Source organism: Trichosurus vulpecula, chromosome 2 (assembly GCF_011100635.1).
Source record: "Trichosurus vulpecula isolate mTriVul1 chromosome 2, mTriVul1.pri, whole genome shotgun sequence".
Lineage (NCBI taxonomy): Eukaryota > Metazoa > Chordata > Mammalia > Diprotodontia > Phalangeridae > Trichosurus > Trichosurus vulpecula.
The window spans coordinates 208,696,242-208,718,256 of NC_050574.1; the positions used below are offsets into that span (position 1 = coordinate 208,696,242).

General features: G+C 36.0%; 1 protein-coding gene across 1 annotated transcript in view; it reads right to left on the reverse strand.

Annotated features, from left to right (window-relative positions):
- The window catches only part of ACVR1 (activin A receptor type 1), a 161,540-nt gene that overhangs the window by 17,748 nt on the left and 121,777 nt on the right, over window positions 1-22,015 (reverse strand). Inside the window, exons 7-8 of the mRNA XM_036745127.1 lie at window positions 8,925-9,200; window positions 3,115-3,312 (exon numbers count right to left, since the gene is read on the reverse strand). Coding sequence (XP_036601022.1) covers window positions 3,115-3,312; window positions 8,925-9,200 — 474 coding nt within the window. The remainder of the gene's footprint in view (window positions 1-3,114; window positions 3,313-8,924; window positions 9,201-22,015) is intronic.

Below are 22,015 nucleotides of genomic sequence, written 5' to 3' on the forward strand. Positions count from 1 at the left end.
TCAAACTCTCCTCTGTTCTCATTTTAGCTATAATCAAAAGAGAAAGTCAAAAAGCAGCTATTATAAAAGTTTCAGCAGTTCTTCTGTGTGTATATATCTGCATGCACTGCGGGTCATGAGGAAGGAATGCTTATTTGAAGTGTCTCTTCCTAGTGTAGTAGGTGGAATGCTGAACTTCAGAAAAACCTGCTATCAAATTCACCTTCAGGCTCTTACTACCTGTGACATCTTGGGCAAATCTCAGTTTTGATCAGTTTCCTCATCTATAAAATGGAGATGATAATAAATCTACTTACAGGGCAATGGTGAGATAAAGATATTTATAAATCCACATATATTCTAAGACTTAAAGTGCTACATAAATATTAACTACTATATTATATAACCATTATTACACTACTATAATCTCAGTATTCTAGAGAACTTTCCAAGATTATAAGTCGCAGAGAAAGTACTGACTTACAACAATGGACAAATTCCCTCACATAGGAGTTCCCTAAACCTATAGAATCATAGGTCAAGTCAAATGCTCATCCCCCATATTATCATTACTAAATGATTATTATATCTACTCAAAATTTATCCATGTAAAGCGTAGGACTATATTAAACACAAAAACACAATGGCTTGATTTAAATAACCTCTTTAAGAGATCCCTTTTTTCCTCTCACAAACTGAATCATGGGCAAGGCTACATTCCACAAAATTATGAGTGTAAAAAGAAAATCTAAGTGAAGGAAGAGAACCTGTTAGCTACACCTTTATTTCCCACTCTCCCTCTAAAAAAGAAAAAAGAAATAAATAAAATGTGATAATCACACAAATTTTTGTTTGAAATTATGTTAAAAATTCAGGTCATCTAGATTCAAAGAGCTGTATTTCAAATCAATGTAAATTAACAACAGCAAAACTTTTAATACGTTTGAGGTTTCTGTCTGCCCCACAGGAACAGGGCTGATGACTTCAGCTCATAGAAAGCACGAAATCCAAAACAGTTTCCACCAAGCTTCCGGAAGAAATGCTCAACTAGATTAAAGGCTAAATATCATCAGTTAGAAAAACTAGAATGCTGGTCTTGGAATTGTCAACTTCCTTCCAGTCTTGGGGAGAGTCAGTTTACCTACCACACAGTGTGTTATGACACTACCCTTTCAACAAACCCTCCGCTAGGACCAATGAACTGGTGTTAGGTTTCCAGTGCCAATGATACTCAGAAATCACTTGAGGGGGAGAGGGGATGGAAATCACGTCAATGTGCAATGAGAGACAAAGTTCAGAATGTAAAGATCAGCAAAACAAGCCCTTGTTGCAAGCAATTCTCAAGGCACTTAAGTGACATGAATTGCAACTCGAAAGCTTCCAAACAGTGATTGAGTAACACCAATTACCAAGAAAATCTCCATTAACTTCCTTAAAAAAATTAGTCTTAAAAAACAAGGCTGTCAAGTAATGTTTCTGGTTGTTTATATTTAATCTGATACACATAATTTTGATATTCTCTGAATAAGTTTCTTTAGACTGGACAGATTTCCAGTTAGAAATCTCTATGCCACCGTAGCATGCCTGCCTTAACTAGTGCCTATTTCCTGGCTCTAACACAATGAAAACTGCCCTACATAAACTTACCTCAAAAAAAAAAAAAAAACAACTAGTTTTCTTATAACCACCATGCAAATTAAGATAGGCCCAAGGTCTCACTTTTTCACTTTGGTTTTTGAATTTTCTTCATATCTCTAGCACCTAGTACAGTGCCTGGCAAATAGTAGGTACTTAATAAATGCTTGTTAACTAAACTTGATTGGGAGGGGAGGGTGAGAGGTAGTGGAAAGGAAGCTATATTATTTTTAAACCCTGAAGGTGATGTCTAAATGTGCACAAATTTGTACTATCCTTAGGGTTGCAGGTAGGTGGCACAGTAGAGAGTACTGGAAGTGGATTCCCAAAGACATGAATTCAAACCCTCTCTCAGATACTTCCTAGCTGTGGGGCTTCAGGTCAATCACTCAGTATCTCTCAAGTTCTCATTTCTTCATCTGTAAAGTAGAGATAAGAGCAACTCCTTTTCCATAGGGATATTAGGCATATCAAAAGATCTGACAGACATAAAGTGCTTCACAAACCCTGAAATGCTTTATAAATACTACTTATTATTATTATTATTGTTTTCATTGTTATTTCTGTTTTCCTAAAAGAGGGACAGCAAAGTAAATGCTCATTAAGATAGAGGTTCTATAAGCGCAATGTGAAGGAAACCAGTTCTTCTAAGTGTTTTTCATGTAATGCACACCACTCCTCATGTGAGAGAGGACCAAATATCTCACTTAATTACAGCTTAATCTCACTTAAAACACAGCTATCTCACTTAATCAACACCAACTTGATCACCCTTATGGGAGATTCAAGTATATGCCTTAGATTTGAGTCTAAATGTAAAGATATAACTTTCTGATGGATCAGCTTGATAATTTTTTTTTAAAAAATCAACAATTTTGATGACTCAAAAACTTTGACAAGTCTGGTATAAAGATCAAATTAGTGAAAAAAAATATTAGCTCTATCAGAATATTAACAAGATGCATTATGACATATGGTTTAAAAACTTGAGTTAGATATGACAGGAAATGTCTGAGCAAATTCTAAATTAGCATCATAGGGTTTGGCATTGGAAAAGATCTGAGGAGTTCATCAAGCCCAAGCCCAATTTGGCAGATGAGGAAACCAAGGCCCCCAGAAAGGAGTAGTTTGCCCAGGGTCACACAGATATTAAGCAGACCTGAGATTCAAACCTAAGACTTCTTATGCTGAAACCAATATTCTTTCCAATACACACTCCAGCTGACCTTTAACATACATACTTCAAGTCCCAAGTATGAGTGCACTTGACTTGAATCAAATTAAATATATTAAAATCCAAGTTTACACAAAAGAAAAATGCTTATTTAAATTAGAAAAAATATTTGCTATAAGAATCCTTAAAAATCCTTGTGCATTTAAAGCATGGGTTCATTTTAATCACAACTTTCCAAGAGTGTGCCTATTGTGTAGATAACTTTTTTATGCATTCACTCAATTATGGTCCGAAATATTCTTTATACCTGTGTATAGAATACCTACCATTGCTCACCATTCGCCTGGCCACCTCCCATAGGACCAGTCCAAAGGCCCAAATGTCAACTCTTTTATAAGAGTCAAAACAGTTCACTTGGATGGTTTCATCTAAGACTTCAGGGGCCATGTAGCGCTTAGTGCCTACACGAGGGTTGTTTCCAACATCTAGGTGATTGTTGGTCTGGGAATGGATCACTGCAAGTCCTACAGCAAAGGAAAGAGAACAAGAATCATTTCTACCTCAAGGGCACCCATTTGCTCTTGGACAGCTGCCAAAGCATCTGTGATTATACCAATGAATCCCCATCCCAAAATGCTATCTTGTGGTTCTGAGGTGCCATTGCTAGGATATATGAAGAAATGCCTGTGTTAGATCTTAAGGAATAGATACAGCAGCAGGAGAACTTTCTGAAATCTTAGGAGTTAGGAAACTATGTGTGGAGATAGGGTAGAGAAAGCAATAACAAGATGGCAAGAGAGGAAAAAAAACAATAAGAATATATGCCCTACTAATGTACCACTTTAACCCAAAGTGTGCATATATATTTTTAGTCCTGAGGAAAGGTAGTCTTACATTAGAAATTATACCAAAGAGGCCTAGTAGGAGACAAATCAAGCTCCCATCCTACACCATGGCACCCACTATTCTCTAAACATTTAAATGGAGAACATTGTGTGACTTGGAAAACTTCAGGAAATTTGGCACCACTTAGATAGGGCCAGTGTTGCCATGGTGAGCTGACTACTGCTCTAACCTTCAAAGGGTTCAGGTGCAGTCTCACTCATCTGAGCAATAAGGAGAAATACACAGATGTATCCCTAACTCCATTCAATCTCCAGGGCTCAGAGAGCATCTAAATTGAACTTCTATTCAAAGCAAAACTCTCCTGTTAGTACCATGAATTATTTCTGTCAAACTACTTGCAAGAAACTAGAGGTAGGTATTATTTTTTTTAATTGAAGGACTAAATGTTCATATCAATGCATGTATTCATAAAAAAAAATAGTCTTGAAGTGAACACTGCAATGTTCAAATTAACAAGAAGTGCTGCAAGACTCTTTCAAATCTCCTGTAGATGAATGTTCCCTCAGGGATCCTGCAAGCCATCTGCAGAAAACTTTTCCTCCCACGATCTCCCTGAGCATTTGCCGGGATGATCTCTCAATTTAATGCAGAGGAAGGTGCACATATGCAAATCCTTACAGCTTTAGTAAACTGGAGAACATAGTGATGGAACTAGTGATGAAATCCAACCTCCTTGCAAGCCACTACCCAGGTTTTATGAAATCCTCACCATATTTATAATCCCACTCTGAAGCTTTCCCCTCCCATAGAGTTCTTCTCCAGACTAGTAAAATAGCCAAAAAAAAAATCACAAGGCAGATAAGTTTAAATTAAATTAAATTTTCTTATGAATGATTATAAGCTTGCTAGAAATTCTTTAACAACCATGCATTTAACTGCCTGTTTAGATACTTAATCCCATACATAGTTTCCAGGGGAAAAGGAGATAGGATAATATGATTTTCTATCCTATACACATGATTACCAAAGTTCTACATGAATGTTAACAATAAAATCACAGAATCTCAAGAGTTTGAAGGAACTAGAGAAGCCATACTTTGCAAACTGAAATCTGTTCTCCATGATATTTGAAAAGTGATCATTAACCATTGCTTAAGAACCTCAAGCTACTATTCTGCAAGAAGCCCTTTTCACTTCTGGAAGATCACTAATTCAGGTATCTAAAATTTCCCTGGTTATTAAAAAAAAACACCACCACCCCCCACTCACACAGTTTCTAGTTTCTTTACTTGAGATGGAACTGCAAAATTCCTCCACTTACAAGTGTGCCTTGATTTATCTATATTACAGTGTGGGGGTAAAAATGGGAATGACACACAGAGACTTTACCCAAGCTGATCAGGGGAGAAAGAGTATTAATAAGAGTCTAGCTAAGAGTTCTATTGAAAAAAGACCTCTTATTGCCCCAATCCCTAGCACTACTGGCACTACTGTATCTATGGGGCTGATAGAACTGGGACTGGAAAAGGAGGTTGGTATAAGTAAAGAATCAATGAATTCAGACAGGGACTCAGTATCATATACCTCTGAGAACTTCCTCAGTTCACTGAACCTTCTCTATCTCAGGACCTCTGAGACCTACCCAAAGAAAGGAGAAAGCCGCTTTACTTTTGTTACTTTTATCATAAATATTTTCTATTGGTATTTGGAACACCTGGCAAAATAATTTCTCTGCTATATGAAAGCAAGGCCATCAAACAGCTTTACAGAAAGTCAATTGTCCTGGCATGTCAAATTATTTTAGTTAAAAAGAGGTCTGAGTTTCTGAAACTAGAAAATTAAGATCTTGGAAAGCCTAGATGATTTCCCCTGGGTTCAAAATTAGGTGAGTCTATGACTTTAACTGCCCCATAGAATTCCACTGGTAGTTCACTGTGAAGCCTTGTGCATACATAGGGGTTCATTTGTTTGCGTTCATCAAGAGCAGAGGTCTTAACCTAGGGCCGATGAACTTGTGCTCTTTAAAAAATTGACCACTATTTCAATATAATTGGCTTCTTTTATAATCCTGCGTATTTTAATTTATTTGTTTAAAAATGTTACTCTGAGAAAGGGTCCATAGGCTTTATCACAATGTCAATGGGGTCCATGGCACAAAACTGTTTAGCAACCCCTAATCTAGAAGGAATATATCAACAACTTGTTTTCTGTCTTTACTGTCCATCATAGGACTCCAAACAACCATGACCCTCCCAAATTTTCTTCTGGTTTGTGTAAGAACTATTTATTCTTCTCTCCATGTGTAAGGATTTAGAATGTTTTGATGGACTAAGGTCCTTGTAAATTGTTAAACACGAGTGCTTGCAGGGATAGTATAATGTATTGGTTAAAATTTCATATATCCCTATAAAATAAGTCTGTCAAAAATAACTATGGATTTAAAGTTAGTATAGTAAAAGATATATACGGCACCTATAGCCTCCAAATAATTCTTTAACTAATTAATAATGAAATAAAAAATTACTACTAGGAACTTGGTACTACACAAGGTAATGATTTCACTACTATATAACAAAGATGACAACCTTTCTTATCATCAGGGTATAACTGATTTGACATCCACTCTTGGGATTGTTCTTAGGTTAAATACCAAAGAAGCAGAATATCTTTCATATTCACTGCTGCTGCCCCCACCCTCACTTATTCAGTCCCAGAAGCCTATTTGAAACCCTGCCCTACCCTAATGTGTTCCCCAAATCATTAACACTTTCACATACTGAGAACTGGGGAAGCAGAGTACTGGAAAAGCCAATAGAGAGTCAACAGAAGCTAAGTCAAGGAAAGGGCAAGGAAAGCAGACAAGGAAATTTGGAAAAGTGAGAGACCTAGGCCTTTTCATTGTATTGTTAATGTTCCCCAGTCACAGCCATTAAATGATTCAGGCTTAATGACTCTCATCCATGAGCTATAATTACTTGTATGAAGTAACAGAACAGGGACAAGGAATATTGTGGATTATCTCTACAATAACATTTTCTGTGATTCTCCAACACCATTGAAAATTATAGAACATACTATCATTATTGTGAACTACCAAGGTAAAAAGTAGCCAAAGTCAGTTTATAAGTTTGAACTATACCTCTGGAATAATTATTATATGAAAGTCAATTTTTCCAAACTCAAAAAAAGTTATACTTTATGTAGATTCATACCTTAGGGTAGGTGATTATGAAGGTTTGCCTAATCCTAGGAAGCTAAATAACTCTCTATGATCTAAGATTCTTAGCCTTTTTCTTGTTAAGGTCTTCTTTCTTTGGTAGTCTGATGAAGCCTAACACTCTTTCTTAGAATAATACTTTACAATGCATAAAAGTACAAAGGATTACAAAGGAAACCAATTTGGTTATGAAAGTTATCAAAATATTTTTTAAAAAGTAATTTATGGATACCAGATTAAGAATCTAAGAATGTAAGAGGCAGGTTAAGTGCCCATCTACATTGATAAAAGAAGTTCCTCAATGGGATATTCCTTCACCAATGAAATCACAGGTCCAAGTCCAAAAAAACAGCATGCTTCTTCAGAATTAAAGCTGGTCCAAAGTCTTTCATTATATACTAAAAGAGGGCAGATGTCAATGAAGAGGGAGATTTTCCCTCATCTCCCTTCTGGGCTGATCTCCTAGATCTCACCACTGTTTCTAATAATTCATCTTCCAGCAAGACTGAATCAGCTCTGAAATTCACCTTTCTTCATTATCGCCCTAGACCTGACTACTCTCCCTCTCTGTGACTGAAGAAGATGGAAGGTAGATTAGGAAGTCATCCTAGATAACTCATTAAAGGATGGTCCCAGTGCTGCTACCTCATCATCTCCCCTCTCCCACTGCCCACTCCCACCCCATACCTAGTTAAGGCAAAGACTGTCTTCTACCTTTCTCTGATTCCCCAGAGCTTAGCATATTTCCTGGCACATAGTAGATGCTTAATAAAATGTTCATTGACTATTGACTATCAATAGTCTCAACTTAAAAAAAAATCTTTTAAACTGCCTCTTAAAAAACAATCATGGTGTCACTATTGGTATTAAAAATGAAGTTTGACAACCTGGAAAAACCTACACGACATAATGCTGAGTGAGCAGAGCAGAGCCAGGAGAACATTATACACAACCACAGATATATGGATTCTGTGATGACTAACCCTGACAGACTTTGCTCTTCTCAGCAACACAATATGCAGAGACAGCTCCAAAAGACTCACAATGGAGAGTGCTATCTACATCCAGAGAAAGAACTATGAAGAATGAATGCAGATCGAGGCACACTTCATGCTCGCCTTTTTCTCCGCCCCCCCCCCTTTTTTTTCCTCTCTTTTGTATTTGTTGTTGGGTTGTGTTTTTGTTTTGTTTTGGTTTTTTTGGTTCTGTTTCTTCTTTCTCATGATTCATTCCATTGGTCATAATTCTTCTCCACAACTTGACTAGTGTGTAAATTAATTCAATGCAAAGTTATACATGGAAGTCATATGGGATTCCATGCCATCTTGGGGAGGGAGAGGGGGAGGGAGGGAAGAAAATCTGGACCTCAAAATTATGTAGAACTGTGTGTTGCAAACTAAAAATAAAAATAAAAAATATTAAAAAAAAAAGAAATGAAGTTTGAAGCTACCAAATACACTGGGTATTTAGATTCTCCCAACATACCTAATATATAGATATAAAAATTTAATAACTCAGTTCTTTGCCTTAACCTATCCTTGGTTAGATTAATGTAAGGTCCTGGAAAATAGGTAACATTTAATTTATGCCACTGTTTCCCCAATGTCTTGGACAAAGACCAGGATATTGTAGATGCTTAATAAACTTATCAAGAAATCATTGAACAAATGAGCCAGGAATTAGTAAGCAACTTTCAGCCTTCCAGAAATATGAATCCCACCAATGGAATTATAATACAATTTTGACTAATGCAATTATTTGACAAATATTTGATTTTAAGGGCAGGAATGATGGCCAAATTTCAACCACAGAATAAGTGAAGGCAGAAAGCCAATACAAAAATAATCATATTCCCAAAAACGTATTTCTTGGAAAGGGTAGGGTCTTATTACTTGAGTTTTTAGTTCTTTTCTTGTGTTTCTTTAAAAAAAAAAAATAAACATTTTAGAATAGTGCCCTCTAGTGGAAGCTATACTTTGTGACAATTCTTTAAATAATAAAAGAATGTACTGTAAAGGTAAAGAAGAAAGCATTAGGAACGTTAAAAATTTTCAACAAAAGAAAATGAGTTACCCAAATCTGCTATACAGCATTGTCCATTCTTCTTAACAAGAATATTTTTGCTCTTTAAATCCCGGTGGGATATAGCTGGCTTTCCTTGAGTTCCAAATATCTCTATATGCAAATGTGCTAGACCACTAGCTATAGACAGCACAATTCGAAGACAGCTAACTGTGTCCAGAGTAGTGAGCTGTAGGTAGTCATACAAGGATCCCATTTCATGATAATGTGTAATTAACCACAACTGAGTACTGGAGTGTCTTGATGTCATATCTGAAGCAATGAACCCTGAGGAGAGAAAATAAGAAAAAAAGAGAATAACCATAAGACACCAAAGAAAGCTCTACATTAAATTTTTTTGGTGCTTTACCTGAACCATCAAGATGATGGTTAGCACAGTGCCTACCACATAATAAATAGGTGCTTAATAAATGTTTATTGACTGATGGATGATTTGCATAACATAATTAATTTAATCAATCAGTACAAAAAGAGACTTAAAGATAAACAAATGAGCATAACAAAAAATAATCATTTTAAGTTGGTTTTATCAAAATTCAGTCCTAAAACGTGAACATTTAAAAAGGTGACAGAAAGGAAGACATAATAGTTTTGATATTTAAAGTGTTCTTTATAAATACAATTTACAATGAAATATAATTTGTTAACTATACTTTAAGTTTCTTAAAAGACAATGTCAAGTTTAGTTAATACTAATGAAATATTTGTTAAGCATTTTTCAAAATTTAAAACCTTATGTAAATTCTAGCTAGAAGTAATCATAGCAGCAGCAGTAGTATCATAATATTTAAAGGACCAAAAGTATACACTTAAAGTTGTGTTTTTGAAAGGCAATAAAACGTGACCAGATGAAGCAATTAAGCAGGATGAACTCTAAACCCTTGGAACCAACCCAGGCTTTGATACGTGACCATTCACCTCACCTTGAGTAGAATGAAGCCTCCACCTAACTTCCCAGACACCCAGCCCCAAACCATACCATGCCTCCTCCGTTCAATTGTCACCACTTTCTTGCCTTATGGACCTTGACCTCAATTTTCTGCTAAAACTACCTTGGACTCTTATAGGTGACCTTTAGCCACATCCTGCCTAGAATCAGGTCTCTGACCACCTCACTTGTACTTTGACCACATGGACTTCTGCTCCCCTTTAGACCCAGTTTCTAGCTCCTTTTTATGGGTCCCCCTGATTAGAATGTGAATCCCTTGAGGGTAGGAGCTGTCTTGCTTCCTTCTATTGTTAGCACATTATGAGCCTGTCACATAATAAGCACTTATCAATCTTTCTGTTCATCTCTATGTCTACCTACCCACCCACTTTAGCTCTTCCAAGAAAAAAACAGTCTGATATTGTCTCTAGGAAAAAATACAGTGCAAAGATGTAATAGAGTTAAGTTAACCAGTATATACAGAATTATCTTTAGAGTTGCACATACTCATGAACTTTATATGAAAACACAAATGTACCAGTGATTCACAAATTATTGATAAATAACCCTGTGGATATTCATGAACAATGATCTGTAGAAAGAAATTCCTTGAGGGTATATCAGGATAGGAAACGGGCCGGGGGGGGGGGGGGAGGGTATCAGATGAACTGATTTCTTGTACATACAGATGACCTTCATGAGTTCATATATTTACAACTGTTGTGTTCAGTCATTTCTCAGTCATGTCTGACTCTTTGTGACCCCATTTGGGGTTTTCTTGGCAAGATACTAGAGTAGTTTGCCATTTCCTTCTCCAGTTCATTTTACAGATGAGAAAACTGAGGCAAACAGGGCAAAATGGCTCACCCAGAGTCATACACTACAAAGTATCAGAGCCCAGATTTGAATTCAGGAAGATGAGTCTTCCTAACTCCAGGCCCAGCATGCTATCCACTGCACCACCTAGCTGTGCCCAAAAATTTACAACTAGAATACACTTTGAAGTTTTCCTAGTCCAAAGCCCACATTTTACAGATGAGAAAACAGGTACTGGGGCTCAACAGATCTACATAAGGTTAAATAAGTAGGAGAGCTGAGATTTTTTTACCCAGTTTCTGACTCCAAATTCTTTGCTCTTTTAGTGCACCACATTGAACAGGTTATAACCTTTTGTTTGTCTCCATTTCTTATGCAAAATAAGGAGGTTGCATTACATGAACTCTAACTCTGTAACATTCTCTGATCCCCTACATTGTGTGAAACATCTTATGATTCTATCCATGACTCTTGTCTATGAAGAGGAAGAAGCAGTGTTTTTACCTGTCTAATAGAAGAAAACATGTATGAACGTTGCAATGGCATCTATAGTTTAAGTGTCTGTTGGGAAATAAATTCTACCAAGACAACAATTTGCCCACAAGTATCTAGTAAAATCTCTCTAAAACAAGTCTTCTTGATATCAAATTATTTTGGCTTATCAATTTTACCTTTAGTCTATATGGTATTTCATTAATAATTTAAATAGGAATTATTAGTTATCTGCTCCACAAGGTAATTTTCCTAAAACATTTATGGTTTGAATGGTATCTAAAACAACTGTTAGTCCTGAATATGAATGGTGAGTAAAACTGTGATAACTCTTCCAATGTGCCCCTCTTAGAGCTACATATGTCCCACCCACCAGCAAAACCAAAACTCAGGATGATCTCTGTTCCTCCCTCAAAACTGCTAAGGAATCTAAGGAATTTTGTTGTTGTTGTTGTTGTTAAAGAGGAGCTTTGGAAGGCAGAACCAAGATGGTGGAGTAAAGGCAGGAATTTGCCTCAGCTTTCCCAAATTCCCCTCCAAACAACTTAAAAATAATACCCCAAAACAAATTCTGGAGTGGCAGAACCAACAAATGGATGGAGTGAAATGATTTTCCAGCCCAAGACAACTCAGAACATTAGCAGGAAAGGTCTCACTGGGATGAGTGCAGTGAGATCCAGTACAGGCCTCACTGACAAGCCAGCAGTGGGCCTCTGGGGTGACTGAATTGGCAATCATAAATGGTAAGGTGGTAGGACAACTTATCAGAAGGAGATTATAGGGGACCCTTTGCAGGAAATGGGTGCAGGACTCTGTTGCACTGTCCACATGTGGTCACAGTCCCAGGATGAAGAGAAGCATTACCACACTAGAACTTGGGGCTGCAGGAGCATGGGGACCCTGGTCACCGTCCCAGAACAGAAAAGAGTACTTGCAGTCACTCACAGAACAGAGCAGAGGCCATGAGAGCAGCAACCTCTACTTAGATTATACCATCTTGGAAAAACTGAGAGACATCAAAGTCAAAACTGCTATAACTAAAACCTCAAAGAAAAATGTGAACTGGTCTCAGAACCAAAAAAAAAAAATCCTGGAAGAGCTCAAAAAAGTTTTTTAAAAAGCAAGTAAGAGAGGTAGAGGAAAAATTTGGGGGGAAATGGGAATGATGCAAGAAAATCAGTCAACAGGGTCAACAGCTCAGTCAAGGAGGCAAAAAAAAAAAGAATACTGAAGAAAATAACATTTTAAAAAACAGAATAGGCCAAATGGTAAAAATAAAAAAAAAATTAAAAGCACAAAAATCCAATGAGAGAAGAACAACTTAAAAAGCAGAACCAGCCAAATGAGAAAAGATATACAAAAATTCGCTAAAAAGAAAAACTCCTTAAAAAACAGAATCAGTCAAATAGAAAAAGATGTAAAAAAACTCACTTAAAAAAACCCTTAAAAAGTAGAATTGACCAAATGGAAAAAACTGTATAACAAAATTCACTAAAGAAAAGAACTCCTTAAAAAGTAGAACCAGCCAAATGGAAAAAGAGTTACTAAAAAAGCTCACTGAAGAAAATAATTCCTTAAAAATTAGAAGCGGCAAGTGGAAGCTAATGACTTCATGAGACATCAAGAAGCAATGAAACAAAATCAAAAAATGAAAAAAAAAGTAGATGAAAATGTGAACTACTTCATTGGGAAAACAACTAATCTGAAAAATAGATCAAGGAGAGATAATTTAAGAATTATTTGACAACCTGACAGCCATAATTTTAAAAAAAAGAGCCATTATATTTCAAAAAATTGAAATAATCTGCTGATTACCTCCTGAAAGGGATGCCAAAATGAAAACTCCCAAGAATATTATAGCCAAATTTCAGAGCGAGGTCAAAGAGAAAATATTGCAAGCAGACAGAAACAATTCAAACATCAAGGAGCTACAGTCAGGATTACACAGTTTTAAGCAGCTTCGATCAGAAGGCTTGGAATATGATATTCCAGAGGGCAAAGGAGCTAGGATTATAACCCAAGGGGTATATTCCTTCAAGGAAAAAATGAATTTTTTAATGAAATAAAGGACTTTTGAGCATTTCTGATGAAAAGACCAGAGCTGAATAGAAAACTGACTTTCCAATACAGGACTCAAGAAAGCATAAAAAGGTAAACAGGAAAGAGAAATCATAAGAGATTAAAGAAGGTTAAACTGTTTAGATTCCTACATGGGAGGGGTGATACTTGTAACTCCTAAGAACTTTCTCATTATTAGGGCAGTTAGAAGGATTATACATAGACAGAGGTCATGGGTGTGAATTGACTATGATGGGGTGATATCTAAAAAAACTAAAAGGATGAGAAAGAAGGCTGCACTAGAAGAAGGGGAAAAGCAAAAAGAAGGGGGTAAATTATCTCACATAAAAGTGGCACAAAAGAGCTTTTACAATGGAAGGGAAGAGGGGAGGGGTATGGTGAACAATGTTTGGACTTTTAATCAGAATTGGCTCAAAGAAGGGTTGACATAGATATTCATAGAGGTAGGAGGGGAAGAGAATTAGAGAAGGAGGGGGCTGATATGGGGCAGGGCACATTGGGGGAGGCAGTGGTCAGAAACAAAACACTTTTGAGGAGGGATAGGGTGAAAGGAGAGAGAGAGAGGGAAGGATAAACAGAGGAAAAATAAGATGGAGGTAAATACACAATAATAATAACTATGAAAAAAATTTTACAGCGAGTTTCTCTGATAAAGGCCTAATTTTTCAATTATATAGACAACTGAGTCAAATTTATAAGAATATACATCATTCCCCAATTGATAAATGGTCAAAGGACATGAAAAGCGGTTTTCAGATGAAGAAATCAAAACTATCTATAGTCATATGAAAAAATGCTCTAAATCACTATTGATTAGAAAAATGTAAATTAAAACAATTCTGATGTACCACTTTACACCTATCAGATTGGCTAATATCACAGAAAAGGAAAATGATAAATGTTGGAGAAGATATGGGAAAATTGGGACACCAATGCATTGTTGTAAACTGAGCTAACCATTCTGAAAAGCAATTTGGAATTATGCCCAAAGGGCTATAAAACTGTGCATACTCTTTGATCCAGCACTATCACTCCTAGATCTATGTCCCAAAGAGATTTTAAAAGGTGGCAGGGAGAACCTATTTGTAAAAATATTTATAGCAGCTCTTTTTGTGATGGCAAGAATCAGAAATTGAGGGAATTGTCCATCAAATGGGGAATGGCTGAATAAGTTGTCGTATATGATTGTAATGGAACATTACTGTGCTATAAGAAATGATGAGTAGACACTTTTCAGAAAAACCTGGAAAGACTTATATGAACTGATACAAAATAAAGTGAGCAGAACCAGGAGAACAGCATACAAGTGATGGCAATATTGTATGACTATCAACTATGAATGACTTAGGTATTCTTAGCAATACAATGATCCAAGACAGTTCTGAAGGACTTACGATGAAAAATGCTACCCACATCCAGAGAAAGAACTGATAGAGCATGAATTATGCTTTTTTAAAAACTTTATTTTTTTAGGGTTTGGGGTTTTTTCAGGATTTTTTTGCCTGTGTTTTCTTTTGCAACATGACTAACATGGAGATATGTTTTGTATGACTATCCATGTATAGTCTATGTCAAACTGCTTCTCTTCTCAATGAGGGAGAGGGAAGAGAAGGAGAGAATTCAGAATTTAAATTAAATTAAAATTAAAAAGAAAGAATGTTAAAAATTGTTTTTACATGTAATTGGAAAAAATAAAATATTTAAAATAAAACAGAACTCTGTACAGTAATCTCAGCTAATTATTATTTTGAAAAGGCAATGATAAAAATATAGCACCCAGAAGCCCAGAATTCGAGAGTACTGACTGTAACCAGTTTTAAAACAGTCTGTATTCCAAATTTTTGAAAGTATAAGATTTTAAACTAACTTTCCTATGACAGCAATGGTGGGTAAGCTTTTAGAGCACTTAAAAACTCATATTTAATTCACAATGTACCTGAAGTGGGGCAGCAAAGTGGTGCAATGGACAGAGTACAAGACCTAGAGATGAGAGGACCTGAGTTCAAATCCAGCCCAAGACACTTACTAGCTGTGGGACCCTGGGAAAGTCACTTAACTCTGACTGCCTCAAAAAATAAATGTGCCCAAATATGATTATATGAAGAAGGAAAAGGATATTATGCTGCCTCTCAAGATGTAACTAGACCTTAAAATGATGATCAAGGGAAATGCAAAATAAAACAAAAAACACAGAAAAACCATGAATTATCAAGTTGGTGAAGGGATCAAAATTGTTAGAGGTAGCTAAGACTGCCTCTCCTTGAATGAAGCTCATATTCCGCACCTCTCTTAAATACTGTTTTGGCTTAATCAAGGTCCAAACCTCTTGACTTTTAACGGTAGTCCCAATGTAAGGCAAGTGGCCTGTCCTTCTGTTGTTTAGGACTAACTGCCTTCTTTCCTGTTTCAAAGTTCATAACCTAATATGAAGTCCATCAAACTCTTGATGGAGATGACAAATACACCCTAACATCATAGCACATTTTATAGTTTTGAAGAGTTTGTAATATTTTGACTGTAGAGTATAACATGAAACATTTACCCACAATTAGGGGATGTTAGGTCATCTTTGCACATAGAATCAAATTATGTATAGTTGAAAGTGGCCTTAAAGGATCCTGGGGAGGAACTGAATACCATCGTGAAAGCAACTTACATATTATATTGCTTCACAGTTAACAAGTACTTTCTTTACAGAAACCCTTTGAGATCAGCAGCAGTAGTAAAGAAATAACAGTTCATAATTATGCAGTACTTTAAGGTTCCCAAAGTGCTTTAAGCATATTCTCTCATTTGGTTATTTTTAAAATGAGTAAGTTGAGGTTCCCAACAAGTTATATGACAATCCCAGAGTCACACAAGTATTAAACTTTGGGGGTAGATTTGAAATTATCTTTCTGCCTTCACGTCCAGTTGTCTATCCACTATGTGTGCCATTTCATAAAAATAAAGACAGTAGATGAACATTACCATAACACTTGGGAAGATCTGCAAAGTACTTTTTATACATATTATCTCACTTAAACCTCAAAACAACCCTGTAAGGTAGGTACTATTAATATCTTCATTTCACAGATAAGGAGATAGAGGCTCAAAGGAAAAGTAATCTGCTCAGAGGCCAATAGCTACTAAGCAATAAACAAATCACTTAACTGTAGAAATATTGTGTAACTTTGAGTTGTTTCAGTTGTGTCTGACTCTTTGCGACCCCTTTTGGAGGTTTTCTTGGCAAAGGTACTGGAATGGTTTACCATTTCCTTTTCTAGCTCATTTTACAGATGAAGAAACTGAGGCAAACAGGATTAAGGGACTTACCCAGGATCACACAACTACTAAGTGTCTAAGGCCAGATTTGAACTTCTAGACTTCAGGCCTGGCACTATATCTAGTTTGTCATCTAGCTGTCCTCTGGGTAATTAGATGTTTCTAACCAGTGTTTTTCTCTTGGTCCATAACACGAAGCACTTTATAGATATTTGGCAAAGGGTTCTTAACCTGGGGTTCATGAGCTTATTTCATGTTTTGATAACTTATATCAATAACTGGATTTCTTTGTTAAGCTATGTATTTTATTTTATGCATTTAAAAACAATAGTCTGAGAAAGTCTCAGCAAACTGTCAGAGGGGTCCATGCCACAAAAAGGTTAAGAACCCTGATATAAGTGTTTTCTTTCCTCTCCCCCCTTTATTTCTGGAAAGAATCAAATCATTTCTTAAGTACACTGTTTTTCCTCCCACTTGGGGGGGGTGGGAAATGAAAGCAGGAATTTTAATAAAACATTGGTATTTTAAGTTAGGGGTATCTGTACGATATACTGAAGAGGATTCCTCCACAAAGACAAGTGTCTGTCATAGGGACAGATGATTGGTGTTGAGTCAAGTACTCTGTGCTTCCCTCCTTCCACTTTCAGATTTTCATCTTTAAATCATAGGATTATGGTAAGGACCAAATGAGAATATAGTAATAATGATATGTATGCTTATATAGCATATTCATAGTTATATAAATATTTATGTAGCACTTTAAAGTTAGGAATGCTCTTTACTTATATCCCCTCACTTGATCCTTACAACAATTTTGTGGGTAGGTAGCATTTGATGGTGGTGGTGCGAGTGGTGGTGCTGGCACCTGTGGTACTTGACATATTGTAAGGTTCAAATGAAATATAAAAAGCTATATAAATGTTGGTTGTCATTACTGATTTTTAAACAAATATGGAATACCTTATAAGCATAAAAATATAACTCATGAATTGAGAAATGTATGATGAAGCTATGGTGTGGAAATGCGAAGAAAGACTATTGTGCTATGAGAAACAATGAAAGAGATGGTTTCAGAGAAACCTGTTAAGACTTATATGAACTCATGCAGAGTGAACTGAACAGATCCAGAACAATTTATGCAACAAGTGCAATACGGTAAAGGCAAACAACTTTGAAAGAATTAGAAAATCTTATCAATATAATGATCAATCACAATTCCTGAGGACTAATGATGATGCAGGCTACTTACCTCCTGACAGAGAGAGGAAGGATTTAGCGCAGAATGAAACAAAATCTTTTTGGACATGTCAATGTGGAATTTTGTTATGGTTGACTATACATATTTGTAACGGGTTTCCATTTTTTTAAAAAAATAGCCATATAACTTATTATACAACACACAAAAGCATACTGAAGAGCAAAGTAGGGGAGGGGGAAAGAAGTGCTAAATGGAAAAGAAAGGGGTGTGCCAACATGATAGAGATGGCTATAATTTAAGGAGTGTGAGTCACAAAAGACAAAGGAGGTGGGAAGAGGCAAGAAGAAGAATATATAGTTTATAAAGGATCTTCCTAAGGCACTTAGAAAGTAAATGATATAGGAATGATACTGGATCAGTGCCCAATACTAGTTACCAAGGTGCACTATTTTCCCAGGATAGCTTGACTGCAAATCAGAGTAACCTATGATGATATGACCCAAAGGATTTCTTTTAAAATTTTTTTTTCAATTAACAAAAATCTATTTTCTCTCTCTCTCACACACACACACACCCATCCTTATACCACCGGAAAAGAAAAAGAAAAAAAAAACCCTTGTAACAAATAAACAGAGTCAAGCAAAATAAATTCCCATATTGGTCATGGAGGGAATGGTGCACATACATTTTCTGTCAGGAGCTAGATATTACAATTGGTCCTCTGAAATCATGTTTGGTAACTGCTCTAATCAGAGGTCTTAAGTTTTTCAAGTCGTTTGATTTTATAGTGTTGTTCTTGTATAAACTGTTTTCCTAGTCCTGATCAGTTCCTTTTATATCAGTTCATACAAATCTTCCCAGGGATCTCTTAAAAGTTTTTCACCATTTAGCATTTCGTTTCATTGCATCACATTCATATTTTGTTGAGCCCTCCCCCAACTGATGGACATTTCCTTAATTTCCAATTCTTTGTTACTACAAAAGAGCAGCTATAAATATTTTTTTGTACATATGGGTCTTTTTCTTTGATCTCTTAGGGGTATAGGCCGACCTTTGCTGAGTTGAAGCGTATGTACCATTTAATGTCTTTGGGGGCGCAGCTCCAAATTGCTTTCCAGAATGCCATCACCAACTGTGCATTCATGTGCCAGTCTTCCCATAATCTTGTCATTCTCCATTCTTGCCAATTTTGTCAATATGATAAGCGGAACCTCTAAATTTTTTTAATTTGTATTTCTCTAATTATTAGTAACTCAGAGCACTTTTTTTCAAATGGCATATAATAGCTTGCCATTCTTCCACTGAAAACTACCCGTTCATATCCTCTAACCATTTATCAATTAGAGACTGGCTCTTATTTTTATTAATTTGAATCAGTTCCTTAAATATTTTGGAAGTAAATCCTTTATGAAAGAAACTTGTTACTTTTTTTGCCTGATTACCTGTTTCTTTTCTAAATTTAGTTGCATTGGTTTCATTTTATGTAATGAAAATTGTGTCCCTGGACCTTTCTAAACTAGAGGAATCGAGGATGCATCAAAACACATAAGTCTTTCTTCTCCTACCTTCTTGTCCTTCCTATTTCTGTATTTCCATTTTCATCTTAATAAGCAATGAGCTGCTCTCCTTTGCAACTTTCCTCTTTTCCCCCAACTTTTCTTCCTCTGTACCTCTTTTTATCAGACTGATATATGGAGAAGTGTATTTTGAATTTTTTAAATATTTAAAGATGAGTTTCATGTTACCTACTCATAATTTTCAAATGTCCATATTTTCAAATGTTTATGACCCTATCTTTCAAAGAATCATTCCCAAATCATTTCTGACTTTAAATTTCCAAGTGACTCTCAATTTCTTCTTTTCATCCACAAGTACTTCTTATCATGTCCCAATACTTGTGCAGATGGCTTGCCTGGACTATTTTGATTAACACTTTAAGAAAATTACTGAAATAGGACATTGTTAAAACTTTATCTAGTGCTCAAGTTTAGGGGTGGGGTTCCATATTTGTTGGAATAACTGTAGCATTCATTTTTATTGTCAAAAATAAAAGCCTCTGTTGTTAGTGAAAGAGAGATGTCTCCAAATAGGCATTTTCTGAACAGTAGACAGATTCACTCAAAGTTAAGCTTCAGCAAACTGATTGTGGTAGTTTTCTCTGGAATATGATGATGCAATAGATACCTCAAGAGAGAGAAAAAGACCTAAGTACCCTCAACTAAAAAGGGTAGGAGCCCTTATCAGCCCCTTAACTATCTTCTCTCTATGGGAGCTGTTCAGCTATTATAAGTTCAAAGTATTAAATATTACATTTCAAAAAGATAGCTATATCTCTTCTGAAAATAGAAACAGTATAATTCCAAGGAAGTATTTGTAAAGACCTAAATACACACGTATACTAAAAAAAAACCTCACAACACTTTTAAAATACAATTGTATTTGCAATTTAGCCTCAAGAAATTGTGAGTTATAAATCTCTATCAGGCACTAACAGTAAGAAAGAGGCTATGTCACTGGTTCAATGAGAGGGGACTATGGGAGTCAGCTAAGTGGCTCAGTGCTGGGCCTGGGGTCAGGAAGACCTGAGTTCAAATTCAGCCTCAAATGCTCACTAGCTGTGTGACTCTGGGCAAGTCACTTAACCTGTTTGCCTTAATTCACTGGAGAAGGAAATGGCAAACCACTCCAGTATCTTTGCCAAGAAAACCCCATGGACAACATTGATGTATTATGGGGCTCACAATGTCATGAAGAGCTAGACACTACTGAATGATTGAACAATAACAAATTCATAGGCAGAAGGAGAGAATGGGAGTTTTGCTACAGTAACATTCTCAGAGTAGAAAAGGCCATGTGTTGTTAGCCTCGAGTATTATTTTAGTGATAACAAAGGAAAAGAAAGGAAACTCTGGATCACAAAGCTTGAGAGATACAGAAAACTTGCAAAATGTGCCAAAGATGTTAAAGCAAATGAAAAATAACATATTCCAGAGAGAGAGAAAGAAAGAGAGAGAGAGAGAGAGAGAGAGAGAGAGAGAGAGAGAGAGAGAGAGAGAGAGTGAGAGAGAGAGAGAGAGAGAGAGAGAGAGAGAGAGAGAAAGAGATTTGATGTCAAATGAATCCACAGACAAAATGACAATGAATATGAGAAGGGTGGAGAAGAATAAAAAATTGAACTTATCTATCATTACAGATAAATACAGTAAGAATAAGTATTGCTCTGCAATGTAGAAAACCTAGTGTAATGAATCACATCACAAAAGTGACTTTTTAAATCTATGTATGTATGACTACCCTGATCAGGCTTTGAACATGATGACACATACCTTCAGTACTCTGGAAGTGGATGGCAAAGTGCCAACTCATGTGTTTGGAGGAGTCATGTTATGTCAGGGGCCCTGAAAGAGATTCTTTTTCCCCCCTTTTTTCTTTTTCTTTTTTTACATTAATACATATTTATGGAATAAAATGAGCATTTCCATAACATAATACAATAAAAAAAGATGATTGTACATGAAACTGCAAATCTGCTTCCGTACAACTTGCTATTCCTTTCAAATATACAACAAAATTATCACATAAATTTTTTTCTACCCTCCCCCCCAACTCTGCACTTCTTTTAAAGTCTACAGAACAGCATGGAAGCTTTGCCCCTGGATGTTGTTACAGCAGTGCTGAAATTAGCATAATTCAGATATTTTTGCATCGATTTATAAACTCATAAAATTACCTTGGTGCCCAACTTTCGATATTTCCTGCAATAAGTAACAGTGTATCTTTCTTCAACAATTGCTATGTATTTTTAAAAATTGCTTTGTGGAACATGCAACAGTTAAGAAAAATTTTGATTGATTCTTGACTTTAAAATCAAATGTCCCTGATGATTTCTCATAAAATAGCAAAAATGTTCCATTTAAATTTGGTAAAAAGCAATGTGCACAATGAAAGGAAATGGGGCTTAATTCCACTAAGTGGCTTGATAAAGAAATCTTGACAGTCAAGCCTTAAAGAGAAAAAAAGGAAAAAGTTTTTGTTTGTTGGGGTTTTTTTTAGAAGGAACATTTAGGGATGCAGGAATAAGAAAATGTTACTTAGATGTTCTCCCATTATCTACAAATGTTTGGATATTAAAAATTCAGAAGAGAGTTTAAAGAATTGTAAGCAAGAGAGATGGTTTAGCATGAATGAACACAGAGCTCACTTCAGATTCAGGAAGCTGGTTCAAGTGTCCTCTCTGGCACATATAGGCTGTGTGACCCGGGGCAGCTCGCTATCCCTAAAACCCTAGGTTAAAGAGACTATGCA